This window comes from Hemicordylus capensis, chromosome 2 (genome assembly GCF_027244095.1).
Source record: "Hemicordylus capensis ecotype Gifberg chromosome 2, rHemCap1.1.pri, whole genome shotgun sequence".
Lineage (NCBI taxonomy): Eukaryota > Metazoa > Chordata > Lepidosauria > Squamata > Cordylidae > Hemicordylus > Hemicordylus capensis.
The window spans coordinates 34148-52949 of NC_069658.1; the positions used below are offsets into that span (position 1 = coordinate 34148).

At 50.7% G+C, this 18802-nt stretch overlaps 1 protein-coding gene across 11 annotated transcripts; it reads right to left on the reverse strand.

The window, feature by feature from the left end:
• Nucleotides 1-3240: 3240 nt before the first annotated feature.
• LOC128347813 (ubiquitin-associated domain-containing protein 1-like) lies at nt 3241-18749 on the reverse strand. 11 transcript variants are annotated; one of them, XR_008317738.1, is made up of 6 exons: nt 9061-11828; nt 7966-8596; nt 6653-7239; nt 5670-6329; nt 5208-5371; nt 3241-4026 (listed from the first exon to the last, which is right to left on the reverse strand). XR_008317738.1 is itself a non-coding variant. In XM_053302964.1 (2 exons), the coding sequence occupies exons 1-2, from the start codon at nt 17835-17837 to the stop codon at nt 16094-16096; spliced, it is 408 nt and encodes a 135-aa protein (XP_053158939.1). In that variant the 5' UTR covers nt 17838-18749; the 3' UTR covers nt 14842-16093. The 11 variants fall into 11 exon arrangements, 1 of the variants encoding a protein (XP_053158939.1); XR_008317740.1 differs by having other exon boundaries at nt 5791-6329; nt 9061-11827; XR_008317743.1 differs by having other exon boundaries at nt 3241-3610; nt 3924-4026; nt 5208-6329; nt 9061-11827.
• Between the last annotated feature and the right edge of the window lie 53 nt (nt 18750-18802).

Genomic DNA, 18802 nt, shown 5'->3' on the forward strand with positions numbered 1-18802 from the left:
GTGCATGTACCTGTATCCCTCAGCCAGCAAGGAGCCATTAGCTGTCTGGCCAGCAGGCTTCTGCAGCGAATACAACTCCCTCTTTATGGCAGGCTGGCTCCTTCTCCAGCCCTTCCCAAATCTTCACTCCACCCTGTCTCTTCTCCTCATCCGGCTAAAGACAGTCCCCGATCTCGGGGCTAAGAGACTTTGCACGGCTGAAGTGCAGCCCCGAGCATGGAAAAACTGCAAAGGGCCCCTGATATGTCCCCCCCCCATCCATGCAGCTTGGGAGGAAACAGGACCCGTTCCCAGAAGGGTCCCCATGTGCAGCATGTCTGTCAAGGTCTTGCCTCTGAGCTGCAGAAGGAGTCTCGTGGTGGACTCTGGCTGCTGAGCATGCGCAGCAGGCAGCCTTTCTGCTTTGCAGGCGCCAGACGGATCGGGTCCAGCCCGTGATCAGGACATCAACCCTGCCTAGACCCTGAGCTGCGCGTGCAGCCTGCTTCCCACGCTTTGCATGCAAGCACAGCAGCAGCCGTGCAGGTTTCTTGAAGAGCTTTCCTTGGGTGAAGCCCCCCACACCCCTACTCTGCTGCTCTCTTCCTGGCTCTTTCCCCCTGCCAGCTCTGCTTTGCATTTGAATGGCAGACTGCCGGGGGGGGGGGATGGGGAGGGAGGGAGAGAGAGAGAGCGCGCACCCCCTGCCAAGTTCTGCCAGGGCCAAAACCAGCCCCTGCCAGACTAAGAAGTCATGGTAATCTGCCCCTTCCTGTCACAAGCATAGGAACATAGGAAACTGCCACATACTGAGTCAGGCCATTGGTCTATCTAGCTCAGTATTGTCTTCACAGACTGGCAGCGGCATCTCCAAGGTTGCAGGCAGGAATCTCTCTTCTGGAAAAGTTTGTATGGATATGTGCAAAAAGACAAGAGTATCACTTCTAAACAGCAATGGGACAAATTGTGGAAATAGACATCGGACGTAACCCGCCCGATTACCTGATGTGCCTTGTAATCCCCCACCCCCGAGTTACAGTACTACCTGCATATACTTCATAACCTTGTGTGTTTCCAAATCCTTGTGTGTAAATCTTTGTAGATATATCATGTACAAACAACCACTTTGTATATAATTGTGCTTTGGCATCGTACTGTATGCTTTGGTAGTTGGTTCAATAAAAAAATCTTGTCCTATTAAAAAAAAAAATCTTGTCCTATCTTGGAGAAGCCAGGGAGGGAACCTGAAACCTCCTGCTCTTCCCAGAGCGGCTTCATCCCCTGAGGGGAATATCTTGCAGTGCTCACACATCAAGTCTCCCATTCCTATGCAACCAGGGCAGACCCTGCTTAGCTATGGGGACAAGGCATGCTTGCTACCACAAGATCAGCTCTCCTCTCCAGGCGGCAGTGCCTGGCAGCCTCTCCAGGTAACTTGGGGCTGGGAGTGAGTCCTGCCTGAAACCTTGGAGAGCTGCTGCCAATCAGTGCAGACAGTCCTGAGCCAGATGGCCCAAGGTCCTGACTCAGCAGCACAAGGCACCTTCCTCTGGCTCTTTCCTGCACCATTCCCTTTCCCATCCTTCCCTAGCTCTGTGTTCCCTGCTGCCGGGAATCACACCCTCCGTCTTATTCTGCCTTTTTGGACAGTTGACCATTTCAGGACAAGCAGGACTCCGGATATGGCTGCTCTGCAATTCCCAGGATCCGCAGCCATCATGCCTTGTGTCTGGGAATGCTGGGAGTTGTAGTTCAGGAACATCGGGATGCTGGAGGCTGCCTCCCCCTGCTGGCTCTCTTTGCATGCTGAGCCTTATGCTGGCAGCACAGGGTGGGGTAGTGGTTAGAGACAAAGACACACCCCGCTTCAAATCCCCACTAAGTCACACAGCTGGCTCTGGGCTCCCCGCTCTCTCTCAGCTGAGCCTGCCTTACCAGGCTGTTCAAGATAAAAAGGGCAAGGGGGGGACCAAGGATGAGGCCTCTCAAATGGTCTCCCACCTCAATGGAGGCAGCTTAAGTGAAGGAGAGCCGTTTAATTCCACCTTGCCCTGGTGCTGGAAGGCTTTCCTTCTTTCCTCTCCCACCTTCACAGCAAGTGCTACACCCCATGACAGCCAGAAGTTCTCACACTGGGAGAAAACAGAAGCTGTTCTCTCACAGGTGCTTCCTAAGGCTGGCATCTTGGTCTTGGATGTGTCAGAGTGGAAAGGCCCACCAGAAGAACCCCACACCTGCCCTTGGTCTGTGAGGCCCCAATCAAGAGGGGGAGGATGGAGTGCTTGGAAGGAACCCAGAGATGCTCCTCGGGGTGGGAAAGGTGAGGGCAGGGGGAGGGTGCTGCACTGAAGAGGGCTTGGTTGGTTCTCTGGCCCCCAAGGGAAGACCCTGCCCTAGAAATGATCTAGAAGCAGGGGGAAGCAGCGAGGTGGCCAAATTTGCAGCTTACCAAACTCTTTTGGGTAGTGAAATCCAAAACAGGTTGTGAGGAGCTCCAATGCTGACAAGTGTAAAGTGATGCACATTGGGATGAAAACCCCCAAATTCAAGTCTATGCTGATGGGATCTGAGCTGTTGGTGACTGACCAGGAGAGGGATCTTGGGGTGGTGGTGGACAGCTCGTTGAACGTGTCGACTCAATGTGCAGCAGCTGTGGAAAAGGGCAATTCCATGCTAGGGATCATGAGGAAGGGGACTGAAAATAAAACAGCTAATATTATAATGCCCTTATTCAAAAACTATGGTACAGCCACACCTGGAATACTGTGTACAATTCTGGTTACATCATCTAAAAAAGGACATAGTAGAATTGGAAAAGGTGCGGAAGAGGGCAACCAAGATGATCAGGGGCCTAGAGCACCTTTCGTATGAGGCAAGGCTACAACACCTGGGGCTTTTTAGTTTAGAAAATAGACAACTGCGGGGAGACATGATAGAGGTCTATAAAATCAGGCATAGGATGGAGAAAGTGGATGGAGAGAAATTCTTCTCCCTCTCACATCACACTAGAACCAGGGGTCATCCCATGCAATTGATTGGCAGGAAATCTAGAACCAACCAACAAACAAACACTTTTTCACACAACGCATCATCCACTTGTGGAATTCTCTGTCAAACAAAATGTCAGATATTGCTGTCCTTGGAACAGCCCCCGTGGATTTACCACAGGTTTCTAAGGAAGAAGGCTCCCTTGTTTTGCATCTTGTCAGAATTGCTCTTCAACATCGTAGGTTTGATCAGAAGTGTAGCAGCTACAACAAAAATTTTCCAGACATTTAAAATACATTACAAAAATAAGAACCCGGGTTCTACACAAAGGCTTTACAGAAATACTGAATGCACAGAATGCTCACACACAGAACAATAATTTAAAGGTAACAATAAACTAAACTGGCTATCAATAACGTGGAGCAAGAAAACATCACAGTCCATGGCAAGCGGACCGCTCCTTCCACAGTGAATCTTTTCTTCAGACTTCATCTTTTTTCTTCCAGTTGCAGAAAGTTCTCCTCTTTCTTTGGAGGCTACAGGGGAGAGGTTACCAGCACTTCACCCTGACCATAGGACTTCAGCTCCTATGTCCCTACATCACTTATTGTAAGAGCAACTTTCAACCTGTCTGCACAAGTCTCTTTTGAGAGGAAAATCTTCCAGACAGAAGACTTTTAAATAGAGTCACCTTAACTGTATATCTAACATCCTAATAAGGGAGTAAAAACATCTAAATAGGAGTTGATACATACCTCTTTGATATTAGTCACTTTTATACACTTTGGATTTCTTCAAATAACCTCCTAAGTAGGGATTTACCCACAATCCACATGGCCGTCTATGTAAATCAGTCTGCTAGGGGAAAATTTTCTGGTCTATGGATCGCGATACATTGATTGATTGCTAGGGGAAAAGAAAATCAAAAGCATATCTAGACATAGGTTAATATATACCTCTCTGACAGTAGCCACTTTTATAAATTTCCGATTTCTTGCAATATCCTTCTTTGTAGGGATTTATCCACAATCCACATGGAACTGTATACAAGTCAACCTGCTGGGTAAAAAGAGAATATATAGGCATATTAACATTCTTTCATCATTTCAAATAATTCATGTTTCAAAATAAAACATTACCACAAATCTTTAACAAATGTGTTAAATGCTAGTTTCAAACATCATGATAAGAGCCCCTGGTGGTGCAGTGGTAAAACTGCCGCCCTGTAATCAGAAGGTTACAAGTTCGATCCTGACCAGGGGCTCAAGGTTGACTCAGCCTTCCATCCTTCCGAGGTCGGTAAAATGAGTACCCAGAATGTTGGGGGCAATATGCTAAAATCATTGTAAACCGCTTAGAGAGCTCTGGCTATAGAGCGGTATATAAATGTAAGTGCTATTGCTATAATAGTTTTTTCAGATTCACTGAACAAATACTCATGCAAAGCAGCTAGGTCAGGAGATCTGCACCAAGAAAAATTCCATTGTTCTCCAATCCAAGTTTAGAATCAGGGCTCAGAAAATCCACTAGTCTACCCATCTGTGACAAATGAAAAAGGATGCCTGACAGGTGAAAAAACCTGACGAGTAATGTACCAACAGAGCTCAATGAGAATGGCTGGTGAACAGAGCTGGTGGTTGTTTTTTTAAACTCTTGTTTAGAATACTCAGTTTTTAGTTGTGAATGCTCCTTTTTCTTGTCTATTTTATCTTGTTTTATTGCATTTAGTAGTGATTTTTTTTTTCATTTATTAGTGGAGTGTGTGCATTTAGTGGTAGGTTCCCCCCCCCCCATTTAGTAGTGGGCTTTGGGGGGGGGTTGTTGCATTTAGTAGTGTTTTTTTAAAATTTAATAGTGTGGGGGCTTGCATTTAATAGTGGGTTTTGTTGTTGTTTTGCATTTAGTAGGGGGTGGTGGTTGTTTTCATTTAAGAGAGGGCAAGCGGCCCTGAATAGCATTTTGTTGAATATTTATTATTTCCATTCATTCATTGGCTCAGGCTGGTTTACATTAAAATTAAAAAAAAACACAGAATAAAGCAATTAAAATCAAGAAACATTTAAACCAGATTAAATCTAATTAAAATTAAGATTAAAACAAGATATCATTAAAAGCCAGGCTGAAGAGATGGTTGTTTAAGGCTCTTGAATAGGCAGGATACAAACAATTTAAACAAACGTATTCTTATTTTTTAGGCATGAACCCTTGAAGCCAGCACAGAATATTCCAGGCTAACTTACCTCACAGGGCCAAGGATAAAATCAGCTCACGCTTGAAGCCTCTATTTGCAGCAGCCAGCCACTGGTTTTGAGACTAATCTTCTGAAAACAAGACCTAAAAGGGTAATGCAGTTTTGCTTGGCATGGCTTGTCTTTTGTTGCCTCCACTGGTCTGTTTTTGAAATCTTTTGGAAAAGAACAAGTTACATAATTTATTTGAAGTGTGAGCAAATCCACGTGATGTTAGAGTATGAGACATTTATGAAGGATGACACCTTAGATTTCCTGAGTAATACATTTTCTTGGTAACTAGTTTCACAGCTGTTTCATCTCATCTTGCAAAAATCAATGCATAATGAATACCGGCTGACATCCTGGCCAAATTACCCAATGCAACCCCTATTGAAATTGAGTCCTCCTTTAGAGTAACCATTGAGGGATAACTACTGAGAAACCTAGTCTGCTTGTCAGCCATAACAATACCTATTTGGTATAGATTCTTCAGTGCTCTGCTCATCATAGCAGGCATTAGTCTTGTTCCTCTTCGATTGTCTCTTACGCCACCCTGGGAGTTCTATTTTTGACGAGGGTGGGATCCCTTTACCTTGGGTCCAGTTCCTGTCTTTGATCCTACCTCCCACACAGGTCTCTTGGGAGGAGAAAACATTCCAAAATCACCACTCCGGCATGGAGGTCATTGCAAATGTGTGCCAACTCTGTTTCTTCTTTCCAAACATGCCACAAAGGGCTGCTGAGCATGCAGCACACATGAAGTGTGTCCTGTTAAAGGCAGTCACCATCTTAGAGGATATCCAGCTTGACAAGGCTGTTGGGAGAATGAAGATGCCTGAAGCTTGTAACATACATGAAGCGTGTTTCATTCCAGGCAGCCACAGAATGAGAGATCATGCTGCCTTCCACAGGTGGTGAGAGAACAAAGCAGCCTGAAGTTTCTACTGATGGCCCCTGGATTGACAGAGCATTCAGGGCAGTGAGGAACACAGCCCTTGCTTTGGCTATCTTGTGCATCGTCGTCGGCTCTTTTAATTCCTTTGTGGCTTGTGTGTCGCTGCCTCTTGGTTCTTCCATGAGACTCTTTTCCTCCTTCCTTGGCTTGTGTGTGGTTGCCGCCTTTTGTGAATTCTGTTGGGAAAGAAGCTAGGTCTTTTATTTTGAAGTGTTGGCAATATTACATGTTTATCTTATAATATGTAAAGATGGCCTAATAAGAACATATAAGAGTTCTGGAATAACATACTTTAAACAGTTGTTTCACTTTTATATTATCTTGCGACTATCAATGTGTTTTGTGTATATATTCGCCGGTCCTGATGAAGGGCCTTATCTTAAAAGGTGCTGGTAGAGCTCGAGATTTTTTCTGTTATATGGTCTCACATGCTGACAATTCTTTTTTTCATATATGGTTTTCTCTTTAGATTGGTCCAGTCAGTATCTTTGAGCCTTACCTGCCACGTTGGCCCTTTGGTAGGAGAAAATGCTCCAAGAGGGACAAATGCTCCAAGAGGGATCATAGGGACACACGCGCCGACTCCGTTTCTTCTGGCCCGGTTTGCCACGCAGGATTGTCAAGGGGACACAATGGAAGAGGCATGAAGCCTCTTCCATTCAAGGCAGCCACCATCTTAGAGTGTATGCAGCCCAAGAAAAGAGTTGCGAAGCTTGAAGCTCCCAACACGCGTGAAGCGTGTTCTCTAAATGGCAGAATACAACCTCTATATGGTATTGTGTCTGTTCTTGGCAATTCCCCCAAAGCTGCTTGAAGAGGCATGAAGCCTCTTCCATTCAAGGCAGCCACCATTTTAGAGATGCTGCTGTTTTGTGTTGTGATGTGTTTGTCGTGTTGTATGTGCTCTTATTGGACGTTTTTCAATTTTGTGTTGCGAGCCTCCCAGAGGACTATTTGTTACGGGGTGGCTCACAAATAAAGTGTGTCATGATGATGATGATGTTTGCGACAAGAAAGAAGCCTGAAGTTTCTACGCAGCCCCTGGTTTGTGGTTTGTGGTCGCCTCCATCGGTTGTTTCTTGAAATCTGTTGGGAAAGAGCAAATTGTGCAACTTATTCCGAAGTGGGATTTTTTTAATATTATGAGGATTTTGCCAAAGGATTGAGAGCCAGCGTGGTGTAGTGTGTGAAGCGTGTTCTCTAAATGGCAGAATACAACCTGTATATGGTATTGTGTCTCTTCTTGGCAATTCCCCCAAAGCTGTTGTGAGAAAGAAAGCTAAGTATGTAGTACACTGCTCTGGGCTCCTTGGAGGAAGAATGGGCTATAAAAAATATATATCTAAAGTGGGGGCAATGTGGCATTTTTAATCTTATGAGGGTTTGGCCAAAGGATTGAGAACCAGCATGATGTAGTGGTTAGAGAGCTGGACTAGGACTGGGGAGACCGGAGTTCAAATCCCCCTTCAGCCATGAGACTTGCTGGGTGACTCTGGGCCAGTCACTTCTCTCTCAGCATAACCTACTTCACAGGGTTGTTGTGAGAAAAAAACCTGGGTCTGTAAAGGGTTGTTGTGAGAAAGAAACCTAGGTCTGTAGTAAACCACTCTGGCTCCTTGGAAGGAGAGCGGGATATAAAATGGAAAAAATAAAATAATCCATAATCCATCATATATATCGGAGGAACATTTGAGGTACACTTTCTTCAGTCCTCTGAGGAAAGCCTCATCCCAAAAGGCAATGATACAGCTGGGGATTCTATTCTGGTAGATTTTCTCCTGTACAATTAGCATTCTCTTTTTGGAGCCTTACCTGCCACGTTGGCCCCTGGGGAGGAACAAATGCTCCAAGAGCTGCACTCCGGCCTGGAGATCGTAGGGACACACGCGCCGACTCCGTTTCTTCTGGCCCACTTTGCCACGCAGGGTTGTCGAGGGGACACAATTCCATTCAAGGCAGCCACCATCTTAGAGTGTATGCAGCCCAAGAAAAGTGTTGCGGGACTAAAGAAGCTTGAAGCTCTCAACACGCGTGAAGCGTGTTCTCTAAATGGCAGAATACAACATCTATATGGTATTGTGTCTGTTCTTGGCAATTCCCCCAAAGCTGCTTGAAGAGGCATGAAGCCCCTTCCATTCAAGGCAGCCACCATTTTAGAGATGCTGCCGTTTCGTGTTGTGATGTGTTTGTCGTGTTGTATGTGCTCTTATTGGAAGTTTTTCAATGTTGTGTTGTGAGCTGCCCAGAGGACTATTTGTTATGGGGTGGCTCACAAATAAAGTGCGTGATGATGATGATGTTTGCGACAAGAGAGAAGCCTGAAGCTTCTACGCAGCCCCTGGGTTGTGGTTTGGTTTGGCTTGCCCTGTGTGTCTGTGTCGTTGGCTCCTTTCACGTCTTCTTGGCTTCTGTGATGTCGCCTCTGTCGGTTGTTTCTTGAAATCTGTTGGAAAAGAGCAAATTGTGCCACTTATTCCGAAGTGGGAGCAATATGGCATTTCTTAATCTTATGAGGATTTGGCCAAAGGATTGAGAGCCAGCATGATGTAGTGTTTTGAGTGCTGGACTAGGACCGGGGGGACAGGAGTTCAAATCCCCATTCAGCCATGAGACTTGCTGGGTGACTCTGGGCCAGTCACTTCTCTCTCCGCCTAACCTACTTCACAGGGTTGTTGTGAGAAAGAAACCTAAGTATGTAGTACACCGCTCTGGGCTCCTTGGAGGAAGAGCGGGATATAAAATGGAAAAAATAAAATAATCCATCATATATATCGGAGGAACATTTGAGGTACACTTTCTTCAGTCCTCTGAGGAAAAGCCTCATCCCTAAATGTAATGATACAGCTAGGGATTCTATTCTGGTAGATTTTCTCTTGTACAATTAGCATTCTCTTACTGGAGCCTTACCTGCCACGTTGGCCCCTTGGGAGGAAAAAATGCTCCAAGAGCAGCACTCCAGCCTGTGGGTCGTAGGGACACATGCACCAACTCCATTTCTTTTTGCTAAATTGTCCTCCAAGCAATGTTGTGGGGATAGAACACACATGAACAATGTTCAGCTAAAGATAGGTGCTAAATTTGAGATTATCCTTCCCTATAAAGTTGGCAGTTATAAAGCATCCTGGTGCTTCTATCATGTATACAAGCCAGCCCCCATTTTAGAGATTATGCTGACTCCCACAGCTGTTTTATTTATTCATTCTTTCATTAAGTGTCTATACCCCTCATCCAGATAGCTCTATGCCATTCACAAATATGAAAAGCTAGAACTCATTAAAAAGGATTTGAGAAAATATAAAGAGAACCCTCTCTTCTCTTGAGAGAATTAAGAAGCCTGAAGCATGTTCCATACAAGCCTGCCTGAAAATTAGAGATTATGCTGCCTCAGAAAAGTGTTCTGAGTATCTAGAAGACTAAGACTTTTAATGCGCAGGGAGGGTGTTCCATTCAAGCCAGCCACTCTCTTAGGAATTATGCTGCCATACACAGCTGTTGGGAGAATAAAGGAGCCTCAGGTTTCTTTGGACAGCCTCAAGTCGCACCGTTTTCTCAGACTAAAAGGGCCAGTCTGTAGTTACACAGCAGCCCCTGGCTTCAGGGAATTTTCTGCTACAGCCCCTGTGCCGTTGCGCTCAGAAGTCCTGCCCTACGCGGTCCATAGTTCTAGCATTTGTCTGCACAGAGAAAGAACGGTCTAAGAGTGGACAGATTTTCACCGTGATGCAGAAGACTGTGGCGCCCCAGTGTTCTGAGGACGGGGAGAATCTGTGGCATGTTGCCCTCTGCAGACAAATGCTACAAATGTGGGCAGTGAGGTGGCAGGGCTTTTGCACACGTCAGCACGGCTGCAGCATCCTCCAAAGGGGTTTGAGTTTTTTTGGCAAAATGAAGCCAAAGCAGAGAGATGAACTCCCCACTCAGAAACTTCCTTTCCCCTCAGGTTTTTTTTTTTTTTTGCACAAGATGAAGCCAAAGCTAGGAGATGAACTCCCCACTCAGAAACTTCCTTTCCCCTCAGGTTTTTTTTTTGTGTGTGTGCACAAGATGAAGCCAAAGCAGAGAGATGAACTCCCCACTCAGAAACTTCCCTTCCCTTCAGAAACTGGTTTTTGGCAGGGGTCTTGAAGAGCGTAATCCCACCACTCTCCCACAAAGCATTCTTTTAAAAAGCTATATCCTGGCTGAGTAGCATGGCTGGAGTGGTTTCCTCCTCCTTTTTCTGAAGCAACAGAGATTTATTATCATTATTTTGGTGAGGTAAAAGCCAAGGCTGGGCATAGAGCCCTTCCTTGCCCTGTCCTGGAGAGAGCCTCCCCTCAGAGAATTTTTGCCTGTGAGCTAAAGGTGGGCACAGAGCCCTTCCCCCAGAGGATTAGAAGCAAGCTTAGAGACAGCTTTTTCTCCATGCCTATTTATTAATTATTCTCACTAAACTGCTGAGGTAAAAGCCACTGCTAGGCATAGAGCCCTTCCTTGCCCTGTCTGGGAGACATCCTTCCCTCAGAGCATTTCTCTGCCCCTTAGAGGCTTGTGGTTGGCCTTCCTCAGCAGCCAAGTAGGGGCAATGTGGGGCGTGAAGCCCCCTAGTTCCCTGAGGAGGGCCTCTCCTCCCCAGCCCTGGCCCCCCTGCTGCAGTGTGGGGCGTGAGGCCCCCTGGTTCCCTGAGGTGAGCTTCTCCTTCTCGGCCCTGCTGGTCTTCCTCCTCGTGCGGCTCTTGCCGCCTCAGGCGTCTCAAATTATTTCTCCATCAAACGTAGCGCGCTCAAGGCGTCGCGAGCTTCAGCTGCGGGAGGCGGAGCCCGCTGTCCAGCTGCTCGCCAATCAGTGATGCGCCTGTCACCCCGCCAACCAATCAGAGGAGTGGGGTCGGCTCCCAGGGGCACGCGGGGAGGAGCGCAGAAAGCCCGCCAGAATTCCCCCGCCGAGGCTTTGCGGCTCTGCGCATGTCTGTACCGGCGGCTGAGCACGCCCAGTGGCCCGCCCTGAAGCCTCTATGCCGTTTTGGATAGCCTGGCAGCTTCCGAACTCCCACCCCCCACCCCACTGCAGAAGAGAGCCCCCAGGAATGAAGGCACCAAGTGGGGGGCGGGTGCAAAGGGAGAGCGTGTGGTTTTTAAAAAAACGATCTCTCCTTCTCTGTATCGTGCTCTGCACTCTGCTCCAGTTATTCTATAAAGGGTTGCACATTCTCCTGAGGCTTTTCTGTTGTGGTTCTTTTTTAAAAGTCGAGCAATGGCAGGCACGTTCCTTCTGCCGAGTCAGGCCCTTGGTCCGCTTCGCTGCGTATTGTCTATACTCAGCTGGCAGCAGCATGTCGCAGTCGGAGGGGGGGCAAGGATCTTTGGCTGCTGCCAGCTCGGGCTGCCAATCCTCTGGGACTGGCCTGGATGATGGATTCCGCCCCCCCCCAACCCGCAGGATACCCTCCCAGTGACTCGTCGTGAAGGCAGCTCTGGAGGTGCTTAAGGCTCGCGAGTGCGGGGCAGGGATCTTTAAGAGCAGAGGCAGCTGCCGTAGACGACCGAGTCAGCCCCTTGCTCCACCTAGCTCAGCGCCGTCTACCCAGACGGGCAGCGGCGGCTTCTCCAAGGCTGCCCTGCAGGCAGGAGTCTCTCCCAGCCTTGTCTTGGCGATGCTGCTGCCAGGGAGGGAACGTGGGACCTTCTGCAGGCAAGCGGGGGGGGGCGGGGGCTCCTCCCAGAGCGGATTCCCCCTCCCCTGATTGAATCTCTTACCGCGGCGCGTGCGCATGCACCTGTATCCCTCAGCCTGCAAGGAGCCATTGGCTGTCTGGAGGGCCAGCTGGCTCCTGCGGCTCCCTGCGGCAGGCGGGCTCCTCTCCAGCCCTTCCCTCCTCCTCCTCCTCCGCTGGCCAAAGACAGTCCCCGATCTCGGGGCTAAGAGACTTTGCACCGCTGAAGGGCGGCCCGAGCCTGGGAAAACTGCAAGGGGCCCCCGGTGTGTCCCGCCCCCCCATTCCGTGCAGCTTGGGAGGAAAGAGGACCCGTTCCCAGGAGGAGGGTCCCCACGTGCAGCATGGATGTCTGGCCAGGTTTTGCCTAGTCTGGGCTGCAGGAGTCCTCTCGTGGACTCTGGCTGCTGAGCATGCGCAGCAAGCGGCAGGCGGAGGAGCGCGTCCCTCCAGGTGCCCGTCCGTGACCCAGAAAGCAGCCCTGCCTGGACCCCGCTGTGGCTTCCAGGCTCTGGGCTGCCGCCGTGGCGACCGGCCCCCCTGCCTGCGCCCCCTTCTTCCCTGCAGGGTTTCCTGAGACGCTGCTGGCTTCATCCTCCCCTCCCCAGATGCTCAGGGAAGGGTTCGCGGAGGGGCAGCAGCAGCAGCAGCAGCGCCGGAAAGGAAGGGTCCTGGTCCTCCTCCTCCTCGTGTGAACCTGCAAGGAGAGCAGCCGCCGCCGCCGCTTTGCCTTGGGCGGGGGCCCTGGAGCGGCAGCACTTCTTCCCGGGGGAGGTGGGTGGGCCTGGAAGCGACGCTTTGGGGGCTTTGCAAAGGGCGACTCCACCCCACAACCGCCCCCAGCAGCTTTGCCCGCCCCTTGGGCTGCTGTGCTGCTGCTGCTGCTAGGTGGTGCTCTCCTGGCAAGGAGTTCCGCCGGTCAAGCGCTCCCCCGTCTCGTGAAGGTCCCACTTGGCTCTGCTCTTCATCAACAGCAGGGAGCGAAGCATGGAGGGTTTGGGACTGGGCAGCTGCCGGCCTCTCTCCGCCCCCCCCCGCCCCGAAATGCAGAAACAAAACTTGCTGCCCTCTAGGGAGGTACACCTTAAGGCTTCCTGCATGTGGAAAATGTGCATGTTTTGATTGTGTGACTTTTATTTATATAACAACCAAAACCTGTGTTTCTGGACAGTGTACAGTAAAAACATTACAAATTAAACAAAACTAAAATGATTAAAACATGAAAATAATTTTAAGCCCAACACTGAAAGTATTAAAAGTATAACTCTAATGAAGCAAATGTCTCCCGTGCCTTTTAAAAAGATGCCAGAGAGGGGAGGCTCTTCTTTCAACAGGGAGCTGCGCATCCCAAAGCCCCGGGGGGGGGGGGCAGCAGCAGATAAGGCAGAGCCAGTGGCAACCCCAGAATCACCTCTCTCAACGGGCCTACTTTGGGCTGATCTAGGCGGGCGACGCTTACATTTCAGTATAGCTATACTCTCGGCTTCCATCTTCCAACACCAATTAGTGCTCATTAGTGACCTAGTGCTCTAAAAAGCATGCAATGTGCCAATGAAGGTGGTGATATTACTGCTTATATAGCGCATAGTGGTTTCTGTGATAAAAGGGGTGGGTGGGTATTAAGTTACCCCCCAGCTAACTTCTCCATGAGGCAGTGATGGAATTGGTCTCCTGAGAGCAAGAGGAGGGTTAGGGTGCCAGGCACGCTGAGGAGCGAGCAGAGGTGAGAGAGTACTTGCAACTGGTGGCCACAGAGGTGGCCTGCAAGATTTCAGAGATGAACACAGGCCCAAAATAAGCTTTGGGGGTGAATTTATCTGCTCACTTCAACATCTGCTGCCTGAAATCAGTGCCCTGAGATGAAGATGAACCAGGCTTACTTGCCTGATGATGTCCCAAGTGAAATAGTTCTCAAGGGCCACCTGCCATTCGATCACTGCTCACCCCCCCCCCGCTTCCCCAGTTTAGTTAGCAGATTCTTGAGATTGCCATCCCCCACCCCACCGCACACAAGTGAAGAAACATTAAGAAATTTGACCCGAGTTCAAATCCCTATTCAGCCTCATGATACTAGCTGGGTGACTCTGGGCCAGTCACTTCTCTCTCAGCCTAACCTACTTCACAGGGTTGTTGTGAAAGAGAAACTTAAGTATGTAGTACACCGCTCTGGGCTCCTTGGAGGAAGAGCGGGATATAAACGTAATAATAATAATAATAATAATTAATAATAAAAACGGCACGGTGGATTGGTTTGCCCTATGTGCGGTTCAGTGTCTGGAAGATTTGGGAAATTTGCAGCATTACAGGCCCCGTCTCTGGAGTGCTGTTCAAAGGGTTTTGGCATGGGGGTCATATTTAGTTAATGGCTGTAGCCTACGGGGGCCATGCTATTATTTCATGTATATGCCGCCTGACTCCATAGGCTCTAAGGGGTTAGGGTAGGATCCTACAGGGGTCAAAGTGCAGTTCTCACTGCACCGGGTGGCCACAGAAGGGCACAGGGCATCCCAGTCCTCCTCCAAGGGCACTTCCAGCCAGTTCAGCAGACTCAAGCAGCTCCATCATCCAGATCCATGCCTTCGGGATCCCTCAAGCGCCACTGGCCCTGCCCATCCCCAACACAGCATCCCTCCCGTGGCTGCTGCTGGTGTCTATCGTATGTTTCTTTTTTTAGATTGTGAGCCCTTTGGGGACAGGGAGCCACTTTATTCATATTTCTCTATGTAAAGCACTTTGGAAACTTTTGTTGAGATGTGGTGTACAAGTATCCGTAGCAGCAGCAGATCCACACCTTGCTCTGCATCAGCTCCCCCCGTGGAAGCCTGATTTTGCAAGCAGGTCTCCCTGGATTGAGGAAAGGGGTCAACGAGGCCTCAGCAGAGAGAAGCGCGCTCATGGCCACCTTTCCCCTCAGCAGGGAATTCACGCTTCTGGACCTCTGACACCCCGAAACCAACCTATCAATTTGACATCGGTCAGGAAACAACCACCAACCATTCACCCCAAAGAAAATCTTTTAATATACAGCTCCAAATGCAAATTTAATTAATTCAAATGTAAACTTATTTACACTGGGAATTATTTATAGGGATGCACACCGTAGCTAAGAAAGTAGTAACAGAAAAGACACACATATTGAGAGGCAGATTTTACCCCGGCCCAAAATAAAATCAAATCTGGTCTGCAAAAGGCAAAACCTTTGATCTGGCCCTCTTGTGTGGTGGGACCCCTTCTCACCTCTTCCTAAAGGGAGATCAAGGAGAACTTGGGGCAAGGCAGATCCTTTGGGCAGAAAAGCAGGTAAGAGCCCCCAATCCAAACCACCACCCCGCCCCCCCGGGGGTCTATTTCGGTGCATTCAGCTCAGTCTACACGACTAGCAGCAGCAGCAGCTGCTCTTCGGGGTCTCACTGACTAGCAGGGCCTCGGCCATGGGTCTTTCCCAGCCCGCCTGGGAGATGCTGCCGGGGTGGGAGCTGGGCCCTTCCGCATGCCAAGCTACGGCCCCATCCCTGGAAGGGTGGCCAAGGACACCCTGAGACACACCCCATTCACCACCGCTGCCTGCTGGGAGACAGAGGCATGGCCACAGACCTCTTCCGAACGGCAAGAGGGATTGGGGCCCAGTGCAGTGGCACAGATGCATTTCTCCCTTCTCGTCAAACCAGAGAGGTCTCTTCACTGGTGGGCTTCTCAAGTATGGCAAAGGCAACGAACACACTTAAACCTGTCGCATTACGTGCAAAACTTAAACTGATCCTGTCCTGGTTTGATGAAGGGCAGACATTCTTATCCACTGGAGAGGCCACAGATTCCCCTGCCAATACTGGCCCGAGACGCTGTGCCAACCACTTTGCAGCGGAGTGCTTAGGAGCCCAGAGGCCTCCATGTGCGGCTGCTGCTGCTGCTGCCCCCGCCTTTCCCAGCCGCGTTTACATCCTTCGATGCAGCACAAAGCCCTATTCCGTGTCCAGCAAGGCAGGGAACGATGCTGCAGAAATGCACCTTTGCCAGCAACCCTGAATGCCTTTCCCACAGAGCTGCAGCACTTACCAAGTAGCGTTTTTGGGTTGGTTAGTCTCAACTGTACCACGGGGTTTTCTAGGATGGCCTGGAAGAGAGGGCTGGAAGGGTCAATGCCCTGGTCTACATCCTCTGGGGTGGGCTTCCGGTCTCCCAGCAGCCACTCACAGTACAGTCAACCAGAAAGAAATGGAACACATCAAGAGGGCACATCCCTAGGAAAGGTCATGCTGCAAAGAAGATGGCGCTGCCCCCACGAGGGAGACTCAGCACTGCGTTCTGCTGGTGGTTGTTCCCTCGGAGCGCATCCACCACCTCCCTCTCGTCATATCCCATCTCCATCAAGGCAATGACCGCCTGAAACCAGAAGGGCAGACAGAGGCATGGGCCAGGCCGCGGGGCCAAGCACTTCCTCCCAGCACACCCTCCAGGGCCTGCAACCCACAAGGATCAGCAGCAGTTGAGAAGGGCGGAATTAATCCCCTCAGGAAAGCAGCCCCTCATAAGAACAGCCCTGCGGGATCAGGCCCAAGGAGGCCCATCTAGTCCAGCATCCTCTTTCGCACAGGGGCCCACCAGATGCCTTTGGGAAGGCCACAGGCAGGAGGTGAGGGCGTGCCAGTCGGAAACTCAGCCCGTCTGAAACGCCTGCCCGCTCCCTCATCGCCAGGGATCCACAGACGGGTCGAGAAACTCATGGCAGACACAGTCTGGCCAGCACCGGCTCCCTAAGTGTGGATTGCCGATTGCAAGCAGGTTTACAAATGGATCGGACTGGGGGGAGGAGGAGAAACGGGACATCAGCCCAGACTTTGCCCCCGCCCCAGCCAGTGTGAAGCCCTTCCCCAGCCCCGCTGGGCTGAGTGGCCCCCCTGGCTTGTGCGGTGTCCTTGTGCATGCTGGAACTCTGCTGTGTGCCTCGAGCAGGCAAGACCCTGCGCCTGGATCCTTCCGTGTGGCCTTGTCTGAGACGGATTCGGAGTGGCTATCGTGATCAAGGCTGCTCTTCGGGTCCTATTTTCTGTCTGCCAAACCTCTTGTTACCATGTGTGGTCTGGCTCATAGCTCAGCTATCACAATTTATTTATTTATTTATACATTTATATCCCGCTCTTCCTCCAGGGAGCCCGGAGCGGTGTACTACATACTTGAGTTTCTCCTCACAACAACCCTGTGAAGTAGGTTTGGCTGAGAGAGAAGTGACTGGCCCAGAGTCACCCAGCTAGTCTCATGGCTGAAGGGGGATTTGAACTCGGGTCTCTCCAGTCCTAGTCCAGCACTCTAACCACTGCACCACGATGCTGCGCCTGCTCTAAGCACACAGGATTGGGGGGGGGCAGAAGTGGGCCAGGCACACGGTGGCTTCGGGAATGGCACAAACGCGCCTGCCATCCTTGTGCCAGTCAGGGTAGGGACCACGCATCTCTGCCCCAGCCCGACATCAGCCCCCGGGCCGCCAATGCCGTTGGCACATCAAGCCCAGGTGAGGGGCCACTGCAGCCCAGCCCGGCCTGAGAGCCAGGAAGCAAGAGCCACAGGACTCCAGCAAGCCCCAGAGGTCGACTTACAAGTAGACAGAGAGCAAAGAGACCCACAGGACCGAGATCAAGAGGGGGCAACTGCCAGCTGCCTCTGTGGGACCTCAGGGGCAGCTCTGCACACACCCCTCCTTCCACAAAGACACACAAGGTACCTGTGGATCAGGGCGGGACTCTCTTTTCCTGCGTGTCTTCTTGAAGATTTCCATCAGCTCGTCCTTCGGCTGCTCTCTGCTGGCTTCCAGGCTGGCCCCAGCAACAGCCTTGGTGGTGGTGGAGGAGGAGGAGGAGGAGGAGGAGGAGGAGGAGGAGGAGGAGGAGGTCCCCGCTTCTGCAGACTTTCCCAGCAGAAGCTGGCCGGGCAGAGGTGCATCCACGGTGCGGTTGTCTCTCTCCTCAATCAGCCACTCCATGGCCTGAGTCACAGACATGCTGCATGACAAAGTTCCAGCATCAATCCCTGACGCCAACCCCCAGGCCAGGACAACAGGCTGCTGCCCCACAGGCTTGGCACTGCCAGCCTTGCCCAATCCCAACAAGCTACGACATGTTGGCACTCGATGAAGGAAAGAGGGGTGGGGGAAAGCATGGGGCACACACTGCAGCGCGGCCACAAGAAACTAGCAGGAAGCCCCCGTGGGAGGATGTGCGCCCTGCAGCCGGCACGGAAGGCCTTCTGCAAGCACTCTGGTCCTCAACTGACCGTGCTTGCTAGCATCATCTCAAGCATCTGATCACCTGGAATCTTGATAATCTGGCATCATCTAGATTCCAGCACTAGCATCTAGTGCTCCTAACATCACCCAGCATCATTGCCAGATCCTCATCTGACTGTGCTTGCTAGCAGGGCAAGCGTAACAGACTCCGTGGGAAGGACTTCTGCAGGGCCATCACAGGCTGGCAGGGCCAGCACTCGGGTCCTCCTCCCTCTGCTACAGCGACAGCCCTGCTCTCAGGCAAGAAGAGCAGGGGTGGGCCTTGCCCAGGACCAGCCGGCAGAGTCAGTAGCTGGGCCAAGACGTCTCCTCGGGCCTCCCTCTCTAGGCAGGGGCTGGGACCCCATCCACTGGGCCATGCCAGCTCTCTCAGCAGCACCCCAGAAGGCGAGGGGGGGGAAAAATGGGACATCTAACCATGGATCTGATCTTCTTGAGAAGGCAGCTGATGCCCAGAGGGCCAAGAGCAATTGCTCTGGCTCCAGCACAATGGATGCAAAGCAGCCAGCTCTCTCCTCTGTCACTGACCTGGAAGAGAGAGGGGAGGGAGGAAGAAGAGGATAAGGAGAGGGAGGAGGAAAGGGAGAAAGGAAGAGGGGGATGAGGATAAGATGAAGGTGGGAAAGGAGGAAACGGGGGGGAGGAAAGGGGGGGAGAGAGGGAAGGGGGAGAGAGAGAAG